The sequence below is a fragment of the Castor canadensis genome, chromosome 7 (genome assembly GCF_047511655.1).
Source record: "Castor canadensis chromosome 7, mCasCan1.hap1v2, whole genome shotgun sequence".
Lineage (NCBI taxonomy): Eukaryota > Metazoa > Chordata > Mammalia > Rodentia > Castoridae > Castor > Castor canadensis.
Genome location: NC_133392.1, coordinates 109,940,118 through 109,963,174, shown reverse-complemented (window position 1 = coordinate 109,963,174; position 23,057 = coordinate 109,940,118). Strand labels below are relative to the sequence as shown.

General features: G+C 39.6%; 1 protein-coding gene across 1 annotated transcript in view; it reads left to right on the top strand.

The window, feature by feature from the left end:
- Window positions 1-23,057, top strand: part of Cachd1 (cache domain containing 1) — a 200,526-nt gene that overhangs the window by 153,527 nt on the left and 23,942 nt on the right. Inside the window, exons 8-16 of the mRNA XM_020184245.2 lie at window positions 1,683-1,832; window positions 5,781-6,014; window positions 9,241-9,390; window positions 9,993-10,116; window positions 10,881-10,998; window positions 14,738-14,906; window positions 20,421-20,563; window positions 21,216-21,397; window positions 22,404-22,514. Coding sequence (XP_020039834.1) covers window positions 1,683-1,832; window positions 5,781-6,014; window positions 9,241-9,390; window positions 9,993-10,116; window positions 10,881-10,998; window positions 14,738-14,906; window positions 20,421-20,563; window positions 21,216-21,397; window positions 22,404-22,514 — 1,381 coding nt within the window. The remainder of the gene's footprint in view (window positions 1-1,682; window positions 1,833-5,780; window positions 6,015-9,240; window positions 9,391-9,992; window positions 10,117-10,880; window positions 10,999-14,737; window positions 14,907-20,420; window positions 20,564-21,215; window positions 21,398-22,403; window positions 22,515-23,057) is intronic.

Sequence of the window (23,057 nt, the reverse complement as noted above, 5' to 3'; positions counted from 1 at the left end):
GGAAATTTACAAACTGGAGGAAATTCTAGCCTGTGTCTTCATTGTTAGGACAACTATAAGGGTAATTATATTTGTTATATTTTGTTGTGTAGCAAATTACTCCCTCACTCAGTGGTTTAAGACTATATGACTGATAGTTCTGTAGGTCAGAAGTCTAGCACAGTATAGGTAGATGCCTCTGGTTCAAGGTCTCTCATGACATTATGGTTAAGCTGTTGCCGTCTTCTCAGTCCAACTGGAGGATCTGATTCCAAAATCACTCATGTTGTTAGCAACAGGAGGTTTGGGTCTGAGGACCTCATTGCTTGCCTTTACACAGGACAGCTGACAACATGCCAGCAGTTCTTCACAGTAAGACAGCAGCAAAAGCCACGGTCTTCTCTTAACTAACCTTGGTCTTGACATCCCATCACCTCTGATGCATTCTGCCCTATAAAGGCATCCCTAAATGCAACCCACCCTCAGAGGGAGGCAACTACCCAAGAACACAAATATCAGGAAGTGGGATAATTGAGGGCCCAATTGTGAGGCTTCCTGCCATGGTCACTATAAAGTAACCTCAGTGAAGTGACAACAATAAGTGGATAACATAGAAATGTTTTTTCTCAATAAACAGAAATGCTACTGTGTAGGAGGTCCTTCCAACAACTCAGATTAGAAAGAAATGAAAACTCCAGCTCTCCTTCCTCCTTTAGGAAAGTTGGTTATTCAGCCTCCACTTGTTAGTGGTAGGAAGTTCCTCACTCTTCTTTTTGAGTCAGTCCACTGGACAGAAGTTCTTCTCACTGAGATGAATTTACTTTGAAGTTTCTCTGCTCATCAGCCTGATTTGGAGAATAGTTTTAATCTGAAATCATAGGTGCTTCTTCAGACCGATAGAAGAAGGGTGTATATGTGTGTGTGTGTGTGTGTGTGTGTGTGTGTGTGTGTGTGTGTGGTCTCTTTCTCTTTGACCCTCTTGTGACATCACCCTTTTGCTTATACTCTATCTAAATTAACTAACATCCTCACAATAACACTGCAAGATCAGTACTGTCATCATCCCATTGTACAGGCAAGGAAAGGTGCCTGAAGAAATGTTAAGACATTTGTCTAAATTGCCTCACACCATATGTAAATAGCAGAGCTGGGATTTGACCACAGGCTCCCATGTCCATGGTTTTACTGTTGCACCTCACTAAATAGTTTTCAGAATGAAAATATAACTAGAGATTGGGTAGTGCAAACGACCTTGCATGCCTGAAGAGCCCGTGGAAGAACCTCCATCTTAAAGCCTACTCCCCTCAAAACGTGGCTTGTGGTGATGGCTCTGCATCACTGAGGAAAGAAAGGATCAGTTATGTTCCAAATCCTCTATTTCAGAAGGCAGAAGAGATTTCTTTTTGGGCTAACTCAATTTAGCACAGTCTCAGGTGCCTGAAGGAAATCGCCTTCTTTTATCTGGTAAATGTATCAGGAGCATCTTTACGCTGGATAAGTGAGGCCTCGCTGTCCAGAGGGGGAAGGATGGAAAAGCAGCCCAAGCAAGAAGATGAAAGCCACCACATCACGTGGGAAGGAACGGGAACCGTGGGCCAGCCTGCTCCTCAGGGTGGGGAAGTCCAGGAAAAATGAAAAGGAAACTACATGGCTGCCTATAGCTGAAATCCGAGTGTAACCTCAGTTTGTGTGTTTTTGTTTAGATACAGACATGGTCATCATTTACCTGTCAGCTGGCATTACATCAAAGGACTCTTCAGAAGAAGATAAAAAGGCAACTCTTCGTGTCATCAATGAAGAAAATAGCTTTCTGAACAACTCCGTAATGATTCTCACCTATGCCCTCATGAACGGTAGGCAGTGTTTCGAGACTTTCCTTTCAGATGAAAGTTCTCTCTCTAAGTGGATGCTGCTTAACAAAAAGAAAAGAGACTGGGGACAGTGAGCTTTGATGACGGCTGTGGAAGGAGCTGCAGCCCTTTCTCTGTCCATTGCTGGTATTCAGGGCAAGTTGATGGTCCCTTTGTCTGCATCTGTCTGTCCAGCTGACTGCTTGTTCCCAAGTCTTCATTTGTGTGGTTCTACAGAAGATTTTGTATGGCTACCTTTTTGTTTTCCCAGCTCTTCTTCATATTCTAGGTTATCTGAGTTTTTGACACCATAGGGGTTGTTCACTTATGTTGTGAATTTCAGCTGCTGGAAGCCAAAGCACTGGCCTAGATTTCCTTCCTACCACCAACCCTGTGAGCATCACAATGTCCTTCAGCCCTGCCACCCGAATCTGCCTCAGCCAGCTTCCTTAGCTGTCAAATGGTGATAAGAATGGTCTACGCTGCTGGGCCTGTTGAGGCAGGAGGATCGTAAGTTCAAGGCTAGCCTGGGCTATGTAATAAAACCCTGTCTCAAAAAGACAAACAAACAAAGAGTAATCCCCTTTGCAGCGTTGTTGTAAGATTAGTTTTCCCCACCTACAATCTATTTCTCTTCCCAATCCCAAATTTCCATGCCGAACCATGTGGTTTCAGAGACAGTGGTTCTCCGTTTTAATATGCTAAGGATTGTTTGGTAAATGCTCTAAAATGCAAATTCCTGGGTCCTGTCCTCTCTCTTACTTAGGGGGGTCCAGGAAACTGTAATTCCTTTCTTTGTGTCTTATGAACCACAACTGAAGGAGGCCAGGCTTTGTCCTCCAGCCTCCATAGTTATAGTCTACACTTACTAGTGGTGTGGCTTATGGCAAATTATTTAATTTCTTTAGGTCTCTTTTTTTCCCTTTTTTTTTTTTTAAAACAGGGTCTCACTGTGTAGCCCAGGCTAGCCTCTAACTCATGTTTCTCCTATCTCAGCAACCCCCCAAGTGTTGGGATTATAGGTATGCGCCACTACACTTGGCTTTAGGCCTCAGTTTTATCTGTAAAGTAAGATTAATAAAATCTACTGTATAAGGATGTTATGATTAAAAATAAAATATGATCTAAGTTTAAAGTTAACATAGAACCTGGCAAATCACAGGTCCTCAAAGCTAGCTGAAGGAATGAATAGAAGCTGGTGTGACTTCCTGTGGCAAACAGTGTAGCTGGAAGTGGACAATACCTCTGCTGTCCAGGGCTTGCTCCCCATTCAGCACTGCATCCCCAGCATGCCGTGCTTCCTTCTGACAAGCATGGTTCCCATTGTACCACAGTGAGGAGCTCACATAGTGTCCTCTCTTCTCTGTCTCTCCCCTTTTCCCAAGAACGTGAGCCTCACACGGGTGAGCAGTGACTTGATTTTCCTTGTATAGTGAGTGCTTGGCATAGAACCAAGCACAGCTGGGATGGGTGAGACACCCTTTTTTTGCCTGGGCTCATACCCTTCAGTGTTGTCTCGGTTACCTGTTAGCCTTTTCTCCTATGGTTTCCTGTCTTTTTCTCATGAGAAGAAGAAGGGGAAGGAAATAAAATTCCATGAGCACCTAGTGTCCAGCACACGAACCTCCATGTCTTTGAAGCTTACCACCCAATGAGGAAGGAAGATGGAAGATACAGATGAATTAGGTGCAGTAGAGGAGTGAGGAGACCCAAAGGAAGAGATTGCTTCTATGTAGCAGATTCTGAGTGAAAACACTTCCTTGCTTTATTTGTCTGTCATTGTGCCATCAGACTCTGTGTACATTTGTGGGGCTACTGACAATTTCACACTTTCGAACTCCTTCTATCCACCTATCCTTTGCTCTTTCTCCTTTTGATCTAGCCAGACATACTCACACTGCCAGTTTCTTCTCTTCTCTTCTCTTCTATCTCTCTCTCTCTCTCTCTGCTATTTCTGAATGTTGGTCTCAAGGGCAAACACAGAACTACTATAAGAATTGTGGAAGAAAGAATTTATCAGAATTAGAACTTCTATGGGGATAAAACACTTCCTGGAAAAGGACTGATTCAAAAAGGGAAGTTGACAACTCTGAGGAAGTTAGTCACCAAGCTGGAACTTGCAGGGCAAAAGGGAAGCTAGGATCTTTGAAGACCATGTAGGAGGACTAGTTCAGAAGTTTCTGGAAGGGTATTGGCTTTCCATGGTGGCTGGCTCTTGTGTGTTGCCAGTGAGATAGCTACAGCATGCTTTGGGTTGCTGACGAGCAAGCCAGCAGTTGAGAAAGGGAACTTGAGGCAGGTCAGAGAAGAGTGGGACAAACTAGAACATTCTGGTGCCTCTGTGTCTGTCTGTCACTATCACTTACTTTATCTCCCTGACCTCTCAATGCTTCACATTTGGCAGCTTTAGCTTGCAGTATATGGCAAAGAGGATTTTGAGAAATGTGGTTTCTAGCATGACCATGTTAGTGGTAGACCATTCAGCATACTTACCAGTCTGCCATCATCTGACTCTGCTGCTATCCTGCATGACATTTCATGATGGAGTGACCTCCCCCTGCCCCCCCCCAAAAAAAAAAACACTTACTAACCTCCCCTTCCACACTGCTCTGCTTTACCTAGCAGATATTGTTATTTGTTACTTTTTACTTTTTGAGAGAAACAAGCAGAGCATGACAAAGAAAGGAAATGTATTTGTTGTCTGAGTTGTCTCCTTTTATCATTTCACCTCTGGGGGCTTCTTGAGGGTACAGGGTCAGGCATCAGTCATGTCTTTTGGGTTGTGTTTTACTGTGGAGCAAACCGAGCACAGGGAAAGTAATCTGATTCTGATTTAATGTAGCCCAGGTATTTTTTTCTTTCCTTTAGCATTACATGAGTGGAGTAAAATCCAAGTTCATCTGAATACCATGTTTTAAGAGAAAAACCTTATCGGTTAGATTCTGTCACTACTTGAGAAGTGAATTTTCGAAGCTAGAAATATATACATTCCATATGTAGAAATGATAAGAGCACATATGGTAGGTGAACCATGAAATCTTCAGATTCTTTTTAATGACTAAACACTTCATGGTTTGCTATTGAAATCTTCAAGAATATTAGGCAAAATCTTTTTTTAAATGCACTGGCAGAATCTTAGTGGCGACCAAAATCATCTGAATTTGTTTAAAGTGGTACCCATATGTGATCAGTTACTAATCCTTTTGACTATGGGCCAACAATAGTAAACTAAAAAAAAGAATGGTTTATTAAATTTATTTTTGTGCTATAGATTGCAGATGTTGTAGAATAATATCATCCCACTAAGCCCAAACCTTTTACTAAGTTTTCGAAAGCCTCTAAATATAAAAATATACATTAAATAAATAAATTCAGTATTATGCTAACACTATCAAGCATGAAAACATTTGTAATTAAAATGAGCTTAAAGAAATAGGGTTGGAGGCATCATTTAAATGCAATCCATAATTTTTTCATTTAGTTTCACAAGATTTTGGCAAGTGATTTTGTGGACAAAGAAGTAAGGAATGAAATGGTAAACTTGTATCCTTTAAAACCCTTACAATTTCATTTACTATTTTAAATTAAATGTAGACTTGTAAACCAGTACTTTTGATTTCAAACATTAACTGAAGCAAAATAATTTTTAAATCTTATAATTAAACATTTTGGGGAGAGCACATTCACGCCAAATGGGGGCTCCCTTATTTACTCATGTGTTTTTCATCATTGTCTCTTGAAGAATCCCTTTTGACTATTAAGGAAAAACCTTGTTTCAGACTTTGTTCCTCAGGAGGAACTGGTGCTGTGTCCTGCATCCCTATCTATCATCTCTGCAAAGACCTTTTGTATTGTAACCTCATCCAGATCCATATTGAATCTAAATGGTAAGTTGTGATGTGGATGTAACCATTTTGCTTTCCTTGCTCTTCCCTTGGCTTTTGATTCCAGATGGGGTGACTGGCTTGAAAGAGCTGGCTTTTCTGAGGGATCTGGCTGAACAGAACTCTGGGAAGTATGGTGTGCCAGACCGGACAGCACTGCCAGTAATTAAGGGCAGCATGATGGTGCTGAACCAACTGAGCAACCTGGAGACCACCGTCGGCAGGTTCTACACAAACCTTCCCAATCGGATGATTGACGAGGCTGTCTTCAGCCTCCCCTTCTCTGATGAGATGGGAGATGGTAAGTCTGGAGAAAACTTGCTACTAAAGGAATGGGGAAGAAATACACCACTTTCTCTGGATCCTAGGGCTACATAGATAGACCCTGACATATAACCTGTAACATTGTATTCTGGAGCAGAAATCCCCAGCCTTGTTTCTTCCTTAGTGCCCAGCCCCCGTAAACGTAATGGTGTATCTTCTTAAGCAGCTTTGTGAAGATTCTCCAATATCCAGATTTTCTCAATTCGCACTGAAGGATAGCCTTGGATCACAAATGTAAATGAAAGCTGGCGCCATGGTGTAGTCAAATACAGGCTTGGTATCAATGGGCTCTCAAATCCACCTTTCCTGTTAAACTGTTGTCCAGGGCACCTTAATCTCATCAATTCTCCATTTGCTCATCTGTCAAATGGAATCATAAGTCTTTCAAATTTTTAGGATTAAGTCATATACATATATGTGTACACATATATATACACACATATACATACCTACACATATATACACCTACATATATATACATATACGCACACGCATATATGTATCTTCATCAGTAATTGGCATACCACCCAATTACTACTCTTTTAATTTTTATATAGTATTTTAGCTTTATCGTTATCATCCTAATCCCCATCATTCTGATGCAACAAGTTACTGAGAACATGATGTTGTGTAAAATGCTTTAAGCTTCACATGATTCAATTTCCTGACCTAAAAAAATGGAAAATGTATTTCCCTCGCAGCAGTTCTGAAGAGGAATACAATAATACATGCAAAGTGTACAGAACAATGCCTGGCAACAATATATTCTCAGAAAACAAACACATTTTTTTCCATCATCTTATTCTTACATATCCTTGACAAAAGAGTTGGAGAGGCAGCTAATTACTAGCCAGACAGACAATCTGGAATTTTGTGGGGGGTTTTTTGTTGTTGTTGTTCAATTAACTAGAAACTCTCAAACGTATAGATAGTCAAAGAAAACTCCCATTTGAAAATTAACAATCCTATGGAAGATGTTTTCTGGAAATGGATAAGCATTCTTTTTATACTGAAGAAATATAACAACTGCTATTAAACCTCAATTTTTTTTCCTTCATCCTTCTGGCAGGGTCCACAGATGTGTATAGCTAGACACTCCCACCTGTAGATAAGGCTGTTAGTAACAATGTCATATTTTGAATGCTCTTGACTTTTGATGCATTAGCCAACACTACCAAGTGCCAGCCAGGCACCATGCCAGGCAGTAAGGGGAAAGACACACTTCCCCCTTACCAAAGATTTTATGTCTGATAAGAGAAAGTCAGATCATAAATACTGCTAAAACCGTGGGAAAGGAACAAAGACAAATATAGAAACTCAGCCCTGAGGAAACTGAGAACTGAGCAGGTAAACTCTATTACCAATAGCCTTATTAGGTAGGGTGGAGCCCTTCCTAAAGTTGTGGTGCTCTCCACAACCCACAGAACTATCCTGGGTGCTTTGAACCACATCATGTATAAAAACTTGGCTACCTTGACTGGTGTTATCCAAATTTTGGTCCTCAGGGCCTGTTTTGTGAATCCTATACAGTGGGTTTCAGCCATTGGTTTACAGATCTCTTGAATTCCTCTATCATTTTGTGTTTTCAGTCCCTGGAATTGTTGAGTGACATATCCTCTTACTCTGTGACATGAGAACTTGAGTCTAGGGAAACCCATATGTACATGGCTCTAATTCAAAAGCACCACAGATTAAAATACCTGTTGCTGAACATATATATTTCTCTTAAAAAGCAAATCTTTAAGTGCTTTAGGTTAAGGTAGAGAGAGTGTTTGAGGATTTTGTCAATGTGGTGAGACTTAGCATACTTTGTTAACCACATTGGGATCAAGACTCTTCTGTCCAAGTTAATTGAAAAGTGAAATTGTCTTGAGGGTATTTCCATTCTTTTTTACTGAGCTATGAAAATTGCTTTAATCTTAGATGAAAGCCTAGGGATACATGGCCTGTGTTTTGGGACCTCTGTCCCCATACTTGCTGGCCCTCACAGCACTGCTTCTGCTATTCATTCATTCATTCAGGGAGACCTGAGCAAAAACTTTTGCAAAATGCATACTTAAGACTTCATTAAAAAGCTGTTATTTTCAAATGTTTTGAAACATTCTAAATGTGAGCTGCTTTTAGAGAATGCTTTTGAAACTAGAAAAGACAGCTATAACATGGCTTTTCATACCCTTTTCAGCTTTTCATCCACTTTGCTAGGTGATACATTTTGCTGGTCTTTGCGACTACAGCAGCTCCACAGTAGCTCGAGTGGATGTCATTTGCAATTCTCTGTGGAAGAATTTTCTGATATGCCACTGAAGCATACACGTGCCAGTAAGTGTAGGAAAATGCAAGATCAAGGTGGAAGAAAATGGCTCATCTGTGGGTTTTGAGTTTTATTTAGAAGCCAGAGATTCATTCATCTGAACTCAGCCCTTACACTTAAGCCATGACTCCAATCCTAAATGTGTCATTTAAGAAAAAAAGTATTTAAAAATATGCACCTAACAAAGCCTGAAATGTTTATTGTCTGGCCTCCTATGTGCAAGTGCGGGACTCCTGGCCTAAGTGACTGAAAATGCATTCCTTTAGAAAGTTAATTTCAAATTCAGTGTGGTCAGATTCTGTACCTTTCTAAGTTTTTTTCTCTTGTCTACCCACTTTTTGAAAAGATGCGTTAATGAGCTATAATAATACCTTTTAAGAATTCCTTTACCCACAGTTTCTATTGATCTAACATCTTCTAGAAATCAGTACAGCAGTTGTCACTGTGTCCTTCAAACAGACGTGTAAACCAAGACCAAGGGAAGTCATGTCCAGCGTCACACATACCTTACAGAAGGGGTAGGGCTGGACTAGCACTCAGATTCTTAGATTACTTATCCAGTGGTCTTTCAAGTTCAGCTGGATCTCCTCCTTTCAGGAAATAGAACTGATGTAGTTAGCACTGCTGATGGTTTGCACTGATCTAGATGAAAACATACGAATTGCCTCCGTTCAAATGAGCTGTGACATCTGAACCGCCGAAGGACTGTTTCTCTGTCCCTCTAACTTACTATACTGTCTGCAAAGGCACTGGTTAATTACTGGTTTACACGGGGAGCTGTTCTGCCAAACAGTTGAGCTGGTTCTCTAGAAATGATGCTCTAGAGGCCGTCTCTGCTCTCTGCAGAGCCTTCTATACTGTCCTTTGGATTTTTTCTGGTCTTAACCCATAGGTTTGATAATGACTGTGAGTAAACCCTGTTATTTTGGAAACTCACTCCTGGGAATTGTCGGTGTGGATGTGAACCTGGCTTACATACTTGAAGACGTGACCTATTACCAAGACTCTTTGGCTTCTTATACTTTTCTCATAGACGACAAAGGTAATTTGCTGGAAGTTTGTCATAGGAAAGAATGGTTTCTTTAGCAACCCAAAGAAAATAATCTGTAGATGTTCTAATATTAATTAGTGAAAGACAAGTGGTATGACTAGCACTGCTCATTTGTAGTGGAACACTCACAGATGACAGAGTGAATCAACCAACCATACATTTCCTTGTGTTGAGTTGTGGGGTAGATAACAGGTTTTTGTAACATCGAAGAGTAAGGCTTAGAACTGAATAACACATAGAGTGATCCTTTAGGTCATTTCTTGTTCATTTTATTATCATTAGGACATTAAAGTTTATGCAATAGATTAGAATATTCAATAAAATAAAACCCAAATAACCAATACCACCACAATATTCTCAACTAGACAGATGTCCCATAATTTCAAACCTCTTTCTACTCTTTGGGAGTTTTATGCAAGCACACATAAAACAGGTTTAATTTTTATTGGACTGATGTACATACTGTGGAATAGAGTGGTGGGCAGCCATCCCAGACAGCTCCACATTGCAAACCAGTGATGGGCACTTTTATTAGAGCCGGTACTTCAGACAACCTATTTCTTACAATGTGCATTTTTGTTTTCTGATTTCAGGGTATACACTTATGCATCCATCCCTTACCAGGCCATACTTACTATCAGAACCCCCCCTTCATACTGACATCATACATTATGAAAATATCCCAAAATTTGAGTTGGTTCGGCAAAATATCCTAAGGTAAGAAAAAGGTGAGGGTCATAGTATTTCTTTTTTTCTGAGAATGAGACCCACTGAGGTCAAACATGAGTGTTTACAGTAGGGTTTAGGACAAGTGTATAAGTTATCAAAGTATTCTGAGTAATTTTTTTCTTAAGAATAGTAGTGAAGCTCTTACTTACTTCATATAGGTCTCTCAGAATATTATTTGGGGGTAATATCTTGTAAACCAAATTCTACATTCACATTAACTTTAATTATAAAATATTATGGTATATGGTATCTTGTTTTACAAGATTACTCTGGTTATACCAAACTGGAAAATGTTAACAAAATAAAATGTTAAGTTGAGGGTCAGCTTACTTCATTTGCCAAAAAAAACAGCTTGGCAAAGTAATATCCATTCAAGTTGACAGCATAGTCTTATACAACATTTTCTCTTAAAATACAAACAGATTGCATGTTTTCTAACTGTGATACATTATTTTGGCAGGTGGTAACCTAAAGAGAAATGGGTCTTTGTGTCCATTGGTTGAAAATCAATGACTGAGTGATTTGAGACAAGTCAGTCTCTGGAAAGAATTCGAATTGTGGCAGGAGGGGAGAGAGGGAGAATATATGCTTTTACAGAGTTGCAGATCTCACATTAAATCTTTCAAAAGTGATGAACGTTGTTGCTATTCAAAATCAGAGGTGGTCATTGACTCTCAGCTTCTTCCTTGCCTTTAATTAAGTGCTTAATTTTATCTTTTGCCTGAAGTATTTAATTCTGTTTGCCAACACAGCCTCCCTCTAGGCAGCCAGATTATCACAGTCCCTGTGAACTCATCCCTGTCTTGGCATATCAACAAGCTGAGGGAGACTGGAAAGGAAGCCTACAATGTCAGCTATGCCTGGAAGATGGTGAGTGGGCAGAAGTCAGTTTGGTTTGACTGGCCACAGAGTACAGTGCTCTTCTTCATACAGGAACTGTGAGAGCCTTAGGTCAGATAGTGTGAAAAATCAGTTTTTAAAGTGATTGGGAAAAGAAGACATTCCACGGATGTTTTGTAATGTTTTTCCTATGGTATTTATAAGACCAATAATTGTTCGAGAAAGATACATCAAGCCATATAAAAAAACACAAGAGTAAAAAAAAGCCATTCCCTCCTTCCTGCCTTTAGCTTCCAATTTCCACAATTGACCACTTTGATCAATTTCCAGAAAATATTTATGTACACACAAGCATGTGTGTGCATACATTTGTGGAGGTAGTCATGCATACATAACTTTAATGGCCATGTGACATTGCATTATGTAGATAGACCAAATCTGTTCAAATAGTTTCATTTAATTTAGATTATATTCAGATAGGGTTTTTTTTTTTATCATCTAAACTCAGATGATAGAAGTTAGGAGTTTAGAAAGAGGTATAAAAACCTAAATGTCTTCTGACATCCTTTGTGGAAAAGAAACTTCATATTAGCATGTGTGTTATTCATATACAGCACAAACAGATTGACATTGGCACCCATTTCACCTATCTCTTGCCAGCCTCATGCAGACACTGGTCTTCAGGAATCAGAGAGAAACAGAATCTAACACACACACTGTCTACACTACCTGTGCTTCTCTCCCCTCCCTACCCAATATAGAATAGCAATGCTATTGTGGGGCCCTAAATTCTCTAACTGACCAAAAGAAGAATGGACCTTTATATTTTGTCATCAGATTTAATCACAGCATACAATGCAGTCATAACTGAGATTTCTTTGGGTCAACATGTCCAATGTTGGACCTGTTGGCTCCCAATGAACCATTTATTTACTCATTAAGAACTACTTACTGAACATTTAGCATATACTAAGAAGGGTAAATAAGATGCTTTTCCTCATAGAGCATCCAACCTCGTGGTGATGTGGATAATTCAACAACTCAACACTGCCAGTATGTGGGATAGAAATGATGTTAGACACAAGCCTCCTCCAGCCTTCTTGTTTGTTTCTCAAAGATCATTCTAGCAACAGCAATTACCAAAAAAGCAAATGAAAGCAAAACAATAATAATAATAATAAATGAAAGTATTTGAGAAATTTATGTTTTACAAACCTAATGCTACTCATTTCCAGTCTATCGTCTAGTAATACAAATTTAAGGAAGTCATTCTACTTTGAAATTATCTTAGCTACCCTTGTTCAGAATTTTTGTTTTGAGAATGATAGCAACAGCTGTTCTTATCTTTATATTCACATACTTTTAAAATATAAATTGCTTTATTTTTTAATTTTATTGTTGTACTGGGGATACAAAGTGCTTACAATATATCTTGTTAGATTCACCCCTCCATCATTCCCCTTTATCCCTCCTCCCCTCCTTCTTAGAATAGTATCAACAGGTCACATTGTTTCATTTTCATACAAATATTTCCACTGTATTCGCCCTTTACCCTTTCCTTATGTCCTCCCCCCCTCACTGGTACTTACCCCCAGACAGGACTTATTTTACTTTCCTGTCCTTCATTTTTGAGAAAAGACATTTTTGTTTGTTCAAAATTAAATTGCTTAATTTTCAAATCAAAATGGGTCAGTCACCATTGAAAAATGGACTTTCGCATTTGCAATTGGAGATTACTTACCTCCAGCATATTCCAATAGGAAGCAACTCGATGACATCCTCGGAGAATATCTGCATTAATAATTGTTGATTTTAAAAAAGGAAGAGGGAAATGTAGACATCCGTGTGATCTTTATACAGTAAACAAACTCAGCGTTCACATTTTGGAAAGAGTATCACCTCTTAGAGTCTCTTTGAGGTCTAGTAGATTCTGGCCACTCTTCTTAGGCAAATTTGATCATATAATCGTTGCAGAGAGAAGTGTTAGCTTGCTCAGAGATCTGAAATTGTTGAGCAGATCACTATTAAGTAAAAACTTAAGGTAATATTCAATACCAAAGAAGTTAGCTGGTTGCCTAGTAATAAGGGCAAATATTTTTAAGGTTATTACTATTATTATCATTATGATTTAGTTACTTTAAAAGGAAAGAAAAGTAGATACTGACTTTGTTCTAAAGAATAAAATGGACCTTTCTACTAATATACTCCAAATAGTTAGCTTACTAGAGAATAAATGGCTAAACTGCTTTGCACCCATCGGTATAGCAGATACTGATAGACTGTTTCACTGAATTAATTTAAATACAACTTCAGAGATCATGTTGTCAGTGTTAAGAGATTACATTTTCTCTGTGTAAGCCAAGTCCTTTTTGAGCGAGGAGGCTTTTTGTGGTGACAGATGGAAATATTAGAAGGTATAAGAATATTTGCCTGTTACACAAGCATGGTTCTCTACAAAACATGGATCCCATGACTATCAGTGAACAAAACCCTTCCCAGTCATGGAGAGCCCTTCCAGAAACATCACAATTCCTTTTGATGAGCTGGGTGTTTTTGTGTTTGTTTGTTTGTTTTTGGTTTTTCTTTTTTTAGCTAGGCAAGTAATAGATCTGTCTTTCCTAAGTGTGCTTTTCTAAGGACTGTTTTAAAGTGCTACTTTTAGAAAATTAGGGTAACTTTGCATTTTTCTCTTATAGAATAGACCCAATCACAAAATTATATTCCCCATTTTTCTGGTAAGATTTTGATTTTTGGTTTGTTGGAACATGTAACATAGGAAAACTCAACTTAAAGGCTGATTATGTAAGACTGAGAAGAAAGGAAATAATAAATGCCATTTCAAAACACCCTGTCACTTTCTAATTCAGGGGATGAAGGAAGAGGATTAAATTTACTAATCTAATTAAATATCTTTGGCAGCAGTACTTGAAAGCAATTCCAAGAAGATGCAAATTGCTTGTGTGTTTCAAGATTCTGCCACCATTCTCACCAACCCTAAATTACACTTAACTCTAACCTGCATAGTTGAAAATTTCTCCTTGATCTCTAAGTGAATCATTTAGGCTGTTTGGTAAGGCACTGTCCTCTAGTTCTGTCCTAGCCTGTCCTCACCCTCTCTTACTTACAAACCATCTTTTAAATGGGTTCTTCCCATCTTCTAATATAGTAAGCATACAGTTATGCACTGTTTAATGACAGAAACACATTCTAAGAAATGTATGGTTAGACTATTTCATTATTATGTGAACATCATATACTTACATAAACCTAGATGATTCAGGTCAATCCCTAGATCTGGCCTGGACCTGGCCTCTTGCAACAATCAAAAACACAGGGTAAGCAGATGTGTGCCCTGCTGACAGTATAACAAAGCATACTGTTTTACAGTAAACTGTTTTTTTAAAGTTGGGAGTATACTCTAAAATAACAATAAAAAGTATAGTAGAGTAAATACATAAACTAGGAACATAGTTCTTATTATCAGTGCCGTCCATGATGGTACATGCTACACTTTTAAATAATAATCCTTTCATTGGCCCCGTGATTTTCTGTTACACACATTAAGTGCACTCAATACTGAAGGAAAATCAAAAATACCTTTTATCCCTTCTCATGATATCTTTCATTCATTCATCACATATTTAATTAGCACCTTCCAGGTGAGGATAGAAGACAAGAGAGCCAACAGAAAACAATGTATGCAATGTCCCTGTCCCAGTGGAACCTTCATTTTCTGTGTTACAAAGTCTTTATTGATTTTTTTTTGTAGGTACAAGACACTTCCTTTATTCTGTGTATTGTGGTGATACAACCAGAAATACCTGTCAAACAATTGAAGAACCTTAACACTGTGCCTAGCAGCAAGCTGCTATACCACCGGCTGGATCTCCTGGGCCAGCCTAGTACATGCCTCCACTTCAAACAGCTGGCAACTCTAGGTAAAGCCCTTGAATTTACCGGCTTCACACGTGATCTTACTTAAAGCAGCTCACCATAAGCATCAGCTTGGATCCTGCCCCTGTGCTCTCAACCACCACCACCACCACCAAAAAAATTATCTAATGCCTGCAGTGCTGGGTGGTTTGGGGGATGAAAATAGGAAGCAGGTGCCTTGGGTCAGGTTGCCTGGCAGAAGCTGAGGTGAGGATTTGTGTGTTGATGATGTACAGGATGGAAGGAGGGGGAAAGACAAATCACTTTGATTGCAGGTGAAGTTCTGCTCTCCTCCTGATCCTCTAGGGTACTCTTGAGTGCCCAACACACCAGAGTTTGTTGAGATTCTAGGAGAGGACTTCTGCTTCTGTGATCCTCAGTCACACTCGGCTTTATGCTAGGGCTGTGCAAAGGAGTTCCAGAAGCCCAAAGCCAGTTGTAAAGAAAGTCAGAGCTATGGGCCTATTGAAGGTCAGAGCACAGCCATGGGGATGCTGAGGTGGGGGTGGGTGGGAAACAGTAAGGGGTGCAAAGGGATCTATGAGCTATACTGACATTATCTACCCCAGGACCCTACATGGGAAGGAGCTTAGGAATAGGCAAAAGAATTCAAAGGAAGCAAAAGGGAATTTACATTTACAACATACCAGGTGTTTTAAATTTGTCACCTGAGTTCACCTGTGATAGAAGAAGACATTTGGGATTGCAGAGATAATTTTCCTAAAATAATACAAAAAGTAGCAAAACTGAAGGGTTTTTTTTCCCCTCTGTCATTGTGTAACCCCCTTCTTCTTATCCTTGTTCTGAAGTCTGCTCTGTCTAAAATTAATACAGCAACTCCACTTCCTTTGATCAACATTTGTTTTACCTCTCTATCCATTTATTTCTAATCTATATGTATCTTTATAGTTAAAGTGAGTCTCATCTACCCTGACAATCTTTATCTCCCCTGCTCTCTCCCCCCAGTTATTTGAGACAAGGTCTCACTATGTAACCCAGGCTGGCCTTGAACTCTTTTCTTAGCCTCCTAAGTGCTGGGATTATAGTCAAGCACCACCATGCCTGGTTCTAATCTTTGTCTTTTCATAGATTTATTTAGACTGTTACCATGTTTGTTACTATTTTCAATCAATCACTTTTATTCTTTGTACTAATTATATCTTTCTCTCTTTCACTGCTTTTTGTGGGTTTTTGAATTGATATTTTTAACTGATTATTCATATTCATGACGTACCAGACGATGCTTCATACATGTGTATATTGTGTGATATTTAAATCAAGTTAAACATATCTTATCTAACTATAATCAGACCCATTATCTAACCATTCCCCTTCCCTACCTCTCTTCCTCCTACATTCCCTGGGCTCTGTTAACCACCTGATCCAACAGACTCTCAACTTCTATGGAATCGACTCTTTTAGATGCCACATCTGAGTGAGATCAGGCCATACTTGTCTTTCTATGCCTGGCTTATTTCACCTAACATAACGATCTCTAGTTCCATCCAGGTTGTCTCAAATGACAGGTTTCCCTTGTGTATATGCATCACATTTTCTCTATCCATTGATCAGTTTTTTGTTTTTTGGTTTTTGGGTTTTTTTTTAATTTTTTTAGCTATTGTGAATGAACATGGGAGTGCAGATGTCTCTTTGACAGACCGGTTCATGTCCTTTGGATATGTACCCAAGAGTGAGACTGCTGGATCATGTGGTTATTCTATTTTTAATTTCTTGGGGAACTTCCATAGTGTTCCCCATAGTGACCATACTAATTTACATTCCCACTGATATGGTGCACTTTCTCTACATCCTCACCAGTACTTGTGTATCTCTAGTCTTGCTGATAATAGCCATTCCATCTGGAGTCAGGTTGATTTGTGTTTCCCTAATGACTAATGATTAGTGGTGTTGAACATGATTTTTTTATATTAGTCTGTTGACCAAGCTTGGATTTGACTCAAGTGCCTCTGGCCTGCCATGTGCCAGACATAGAGAGAGCTTTGTGTTCTATGTTGTTAATATGCTACAGTTTACTCGCTGTTTGGTAAAACAGGTATTGTCTTTTACCTTGTCAAAAATACTTAGGATTCAGAGAAATTAATAACTAAGAATCATCATCCACAACTGGCAAACTGAGTAGCAGGGGAACAGACTGGAAGAGGATCAAAGATAGACATCTCCACTCTCTAGATTCCAAATGAGAGAAAATTCTTCCTGGACACAAGATCTTTTCTGTGACACATTCTAGCCTGATATTAATCAAAAAAGGCTATATTTTTACATTTCTTTGTTTTGATTGGGGCTTTGGGGATTTTATTGTTTGCTTTTATACAAAGGAGGACATAATGTTTTGTATTTTTAAGAAATACTTTATTGACAAGCTAATGTGTGCATGACTCTTCCAAGTTCCACGTCAGCAAACTGAATACTACTGCTTGGTAAACACTGTTCTGAAATTTAGAGTGCTTTGGTAAAAGTGTTCCTGATGAGAAAGAAGCTCAAACCTAGATTTTTTTTTTTTAACTTTCTTTGGATAATCCTGCATAGCTATACTGTCCAGTATGTTAGCCACTGGCCACACGTAGACTAGCTGGGGCTGGTCTGAATTATGTTGTATGGTAAGTGTGAAGTACAAACTGAATTTTTATATTGATTACATGTTTAAATGATCATAGTTTTATGTATTCTATAAATATATTAGTAAAACTCATTTAACCAATTCATTTTTGATGTGGCTACAAAAATATTTAAATTCTGTTTATAGATTAACTTGTATTTCAGTGGGATGACACTGCTTCTTAGAGTTTACTCTGAAAATGTGGGGTTCATCAACTCAAATATTGTACTTTTGACTAATTGACTGGTCCTAGGTCCCAAGGCAGACCTTAGGCCAGTGTTGACTTTGCCTGGATCTCTTTCCATTCTCACCTGGATGGCAGAGCTCCCCCAGGACAATGTGGAGGGGTCATTAAGAGCAGCCAAGGATCAGTTAGTAACGAAAGTGGCCCAAGGTAATTAAAATACAAAAATATAATGGGAAATAAAGGATTCGGTCCCAGATTCAGTTCAGCCTGGCTTCTTGTGTATACTGCATCCTCATTCCTAATAAATATCTAAATATATGGCAAATAAGTGTTTTCTGTTTCATTGGTGATGGGGATTTTTAGTCAGATGTCTTTTAGAGGAGTGACTGGACCTAGGAATAAGAGTGATTCATCTAAAGCAGTTTAGTATGTATGCATATATTATATATATATATACATGAGTTTATATGTCTGTCTCCTTCACTCAAAACTTTGGGTCCTGTATCTTGCTTCTCCCCTTGTGCTCCATTTGTCTTACTGCACCAACCTTTTTTAAAGTGCCAATCTGTCACTATTGGAAAGGCCCAGTCCCCAAGACATCTCTGCTTCTCTTCACTCTGATCCTTCTGCAACTCTCTTGACTCTAAAGTGTGTGTATGCCCTTGACATTTCTGATATTGTTTTTGTTTTCCTCTATTGTGCTCACCCCTTTTCTTTCCAACTGAATCTCAACTTCTTTCTTTCTTTCTTTCTTTCTTTCTTTCTGGCACATTCTTGTGTAGATGGACCACGTGGGCATATGTACATGAATCTATATCATGCTGCAGGGCAACCTGGCCTCTGCTTTTCTTCTCTTTGATTACTTGTGATTAATATAATAAAAATCTCCCAAGACACCCTATGGAGATATCATGTGAGTCAAATGAGAAACGATGCTATGGAAAAATATTTTTTAAGAATGGCAGACTAGATGATTCGGACCCATCCTGTTGAATAAAAACCCTGTATGGAAACATACTCCTGGATTCAGGTCTACTTGAGAAACATGGAAGAACTCGGAACATAGTGAGGAATGACTGGGCCAAAACCTAGGAGAGGAGAAGAATCCAGAAGAGAGCCAGCACGGAAAGCCACTTTTTCAGTGTGTATGTTTACCAAGCTAGAAGACACAGCTGCAAAGTTAAACTGTGCCTTAGAGAGCTTCTCAGGGCTCAGAAGAAGGGTAGAAATTAAACCTAGGGTCAGTGGAAGGTGGAGTCTCTAACAGACTAACCCACCCTCTTTTGCCCCCATGCCCACACATGGGCCTGCTTTCAGCAGAGATACAGAAAGAGCATGTCTTAGGGCGGGAGTGAACTGAGTAAGTCAGGCCATAGGGGTCCCACTTTCTGAGAGGGTTTGGAAACTTCAAGCATTGAGTTTTGAGTCACAGTGTTGTGCTTAGCTCAGTGTACTGACTCATCGAGAGCTGCACCCTCCCTGTCTCACCTTGTAGTGGCAAACAGCAATTCCCTCTGGAAGAAGACACTCACCTTCTAGGCTTCAAGCTATTCCTACAAGTTAGTTTGGTGTTTTGTTATTGTTTTATCTTTTTTTGTTTGTTTCCCTAGTGCTGGGGATCAAACCCAGGGCCTAAATCACACTAGGCAAGTACTGTACCATTGAGCTATATCCCAAAACCCAAATTAGTTTTTAAGTATAATACTAAGCACAATTAAAGACCACCAGGGCTGGAGGCATGGCTCAAGTAGTAGTAGAGGCCCTGAGTTCAAACCTCAGTACCACCAAAAAAAAACCAAAAAGATCACCAGACTACAGGAAAATGAGGCCCAATGTGTGAGAGCTAACCAAAGGGCTGGTTCAAATGAGGTAGGATACATGGTAGTGCTTTCTAATGCATTTTCAAATAACTGAACAGTAGAAATTCCAAAGACAAAGATTTCCTGGTTTTGTTTCATATTGTAATTCATTGCAAGAATTTTTGCGTTGGGTATGGTACTGTGATTTTCTGGTTAGGATCAATATTAAGTGCATAACATTTACTTCTCTGTTGCTACAAGCTTTTGTTTGTGTCAAGTTTGGCTGCCTCCATCTGTGAGAATAATTTTTAATTTGAACTTTGCATTGGCTCCACTGTTCCAACTTTCTTTCTTCCTGAATAACATTACTGACACGAATAGTAAAAGCAGTCCCTCAGTGATAAGGTAGAAAGCACTGTTCTATGCTCCCTCTGTTTATTGACTCATTTCTGTACAGCTATTAACTCATGTATTCTCACCACAACTCTATAGAACTATTATCTTCCCAACTTTGCAGATGAGAAAAATGTTACATATATTCCAACTTGCCAACCACCCATAGCCAGGAAATGGTGAGGCTCAGATTCAATCCAGCCTGGCTCCATGTTGTACACTGCATCCTCATTCCCAATAAATACTTGTAGATCTAAGAGGCTTTTACAATTTCCTTTTCCAGCACTTGTATTTATTTGTGCGTATACCTATCCTGGCTCACTCTTAGGACCATAAGCTCCCTGAAGGGAGAGTGTGTGGCCTTTTTCCTTTCTCGCTGTTCTCAGTGTTGGGGTCTTTGTTTCTTTATGGAGGACATTAAGGCACTGTAGCAGACGGATTGGCAGAACCTGAGCGATGCTTTTGTTCGGCCTGAGCTGAAGTCCCCGTGTTCTCAGGCCTTCTTTGTTTGCTTCTCTTTCAGAAAGTCCAACTGTCATGCTGTCTGCCGGCAGCTTTTCCTCCCCCTACGAGCACCTCAGCCAGCCAGAGACAAAGCGCATGGTGGAGCATTACACAGCCTACCTCAGTGATAACACCCGCCTCATTGCTAACCCGGGACTCAAAGTGAGTACTGGCATGGGGCCCTGTCTCTGGTGTCCCTCTCCACAGGCCCCGAAGGGAGTGCTGCCAGTGAACCTTTGAAGTGCCAAGCCTGGCTCTGCATCTGGGTCTCTCAGCTGGAGAGTCAGAAAGAGAGCTTGTGGCCCAGAGGAGGCTCATCAGCTATGATGACCCTTTGGATGGATTAAGGAGCCTGCCAGGTCACTTGAAGAATTTGTTTCGGGCGTCAGAGGCACAGGGGATTTCCAAGGTGGGTGGGGGTGATCAAGAGACCAGTGAAACTTTCCCACTCCATTTTTCCCAGGGGAAAGAAGTGCCACCACTGTCTGCTGAGATAAATATGATGTTCAGGGAGCAAAGTGAAGAGATGGGCTTGTCTGTGTGTCTTTGACACTTCACCACAGGATTTTTCTTCTTAAACTCGGACAGCCTTAGCCAGGGTGAACAACTGAGTAATCATACATCCACTAACTATATTTCTGGAAGCTTTTGTTTTCACCAAGTTTGGCTGCATCCATCTGCTGTGGAAAGATTTTTAGGAAGTAATTGGGCTTGGCTTCTCTGTGCGAGGAACCTTGGGGAGCCCTGCCAGCAGCCCACACTCTTTTCATGTGAGTTTTAAAGGAGCCCTGCTATGTCTTCCTTTGTTTCCCAGTTCTCTGTCAGAAATGAAGTAATGGCTACCAGCCACGTCACAGATGAATGGATGACACAAATGGAAATGAGTAGCCTGAACACTTACATTGTCCGCCGTTACATAGCAACGCCCAATGGCGTCCTCAGAATTTACCCTGGTTCCCTCATGGACAAAGCATTTGATCCCACTAGGAGACAGTGGTGAGTTTGAGGGGCCTCCTTTGTCAAGATCCCATCCCCCCTAATCCTGGAGAGAGATAACAAATACACACAAGAAAGCTACTTCAGGCAACCACATTTAAAGAAGACACTTTTTGTGGGGGCAAAATTGTTTCTGAGTAGTTTTCTTAACATAGCATTAATAACAGCTCTGTAATGCCTACAATTTTTCTTTCTTCACTGAAATTTTGAGAGTGAGGGGCTTTACAAATGGCTACTTCCATTCCTAGAAGCTCGTTTCATTCCTACCATGTGTCTTGTGCAGTGTGTTGGGTCTGCTTCTTTTTAACTACATAGAGTGAAGGCATCAAATTGTAATTCATGTATGACCTGTGGGAAATGAGCAAATATCAAGTTCAGAAACATTCTTTTACTTCTGAGCTTTATTTTTATTCTGATTTTTCAAAACCAAAGCTAGCCAGGTGCTCTAGCAGGGAAGGAACTTGGCAGAAGAACAGAGTTTCTCATTCTGTGTTGGGTAGAAACTGACTCACTCCTAAGTCAGTTCTTCTTAGTACCTATTCCCCCACCCTTAACAATCCTGTATGTGTTTATGTGCATTTGCTTCTACTTCATTCATTAACTCCTTTTTATATTAGCCTCTAAAAAATCTATGCTACAAATTTTAATAAAAGCACAAGTACAAGCCTGATGCAGAGATGTGCTCAGGAGGTGGAGGCAGGGGGAGCTCAAGTTTGTGGCCAACCTGGGCTACATGTGAAACCCTGTTTCAAAAAAATAAGAATAAAACAAAAAAATAAAAAGGCGTAGATGTATACTGAGTTCTGTATCTATTTTAAAAAGAGGAAATTTCAGGTACTTTTAACCTTTTGTGTTGATGCTATGCTCAGACATAAAAGAGAATCCTTTTGAATTTTAATGTACCATAACACAATAAACATTTTTAGAATTACAAGTTCACTTTTCTTTGAAATTGCAGAGTAATTTTTCATACTAAAGTGACATGACTTCCTTTGGTCTCCATTAGGTATCTCCATGCCGTAGCTAATCCAGGGTTGATTTCCTTGACTGGTCCTTACCTGGATGTTGGAGGAGCTGGCTATGTTGTGACAATTAGTCATACAATTCATTCATCCAGGTAATATTCTGATTAATTTTTTAGTCATTTCTTAAATCCATCCAGGATATTTTGGAAATTACAGTAGAACGGAAAACACCAAGGCTTAGTGGCCAAACCATGGCCTTTGAAGTAAGGCATGAATTTGAGTATCTTCTCCAGCTCTGTTGCCTTGTACATCTTGAGCTTTCTCCTGACACCTGTACAGTGAAGGTAATTCCTAGCTCACGAGGTTACCGTGTGAGCTGAGTCAAGTGACTCAATACAGGCTCTGAGCCCTGTTCTTGGCAACCATGATGATGTTTATGAAGAAGAAAAAGAAAGATGTTGCGATCAGTAGAAGTGCCAATTTTAAAGTGACGAAGGCAATATCCACAGGAGTATTTCAGCTTTCGGGGCCAGAATGTTTTCCAAGCAAAGGAACATTTGTAATGAAGAAAGAAGTACTAGGGTATCAAATTTATCACCTCTTGTATTTGGGTCTCTTTAGAATTATAGGAGCTGTTTGGTTTGGGTTTTTTGCCCTTGAAACTGTCTCTGGAAAAAATTGAAAGGCGTTTTGAA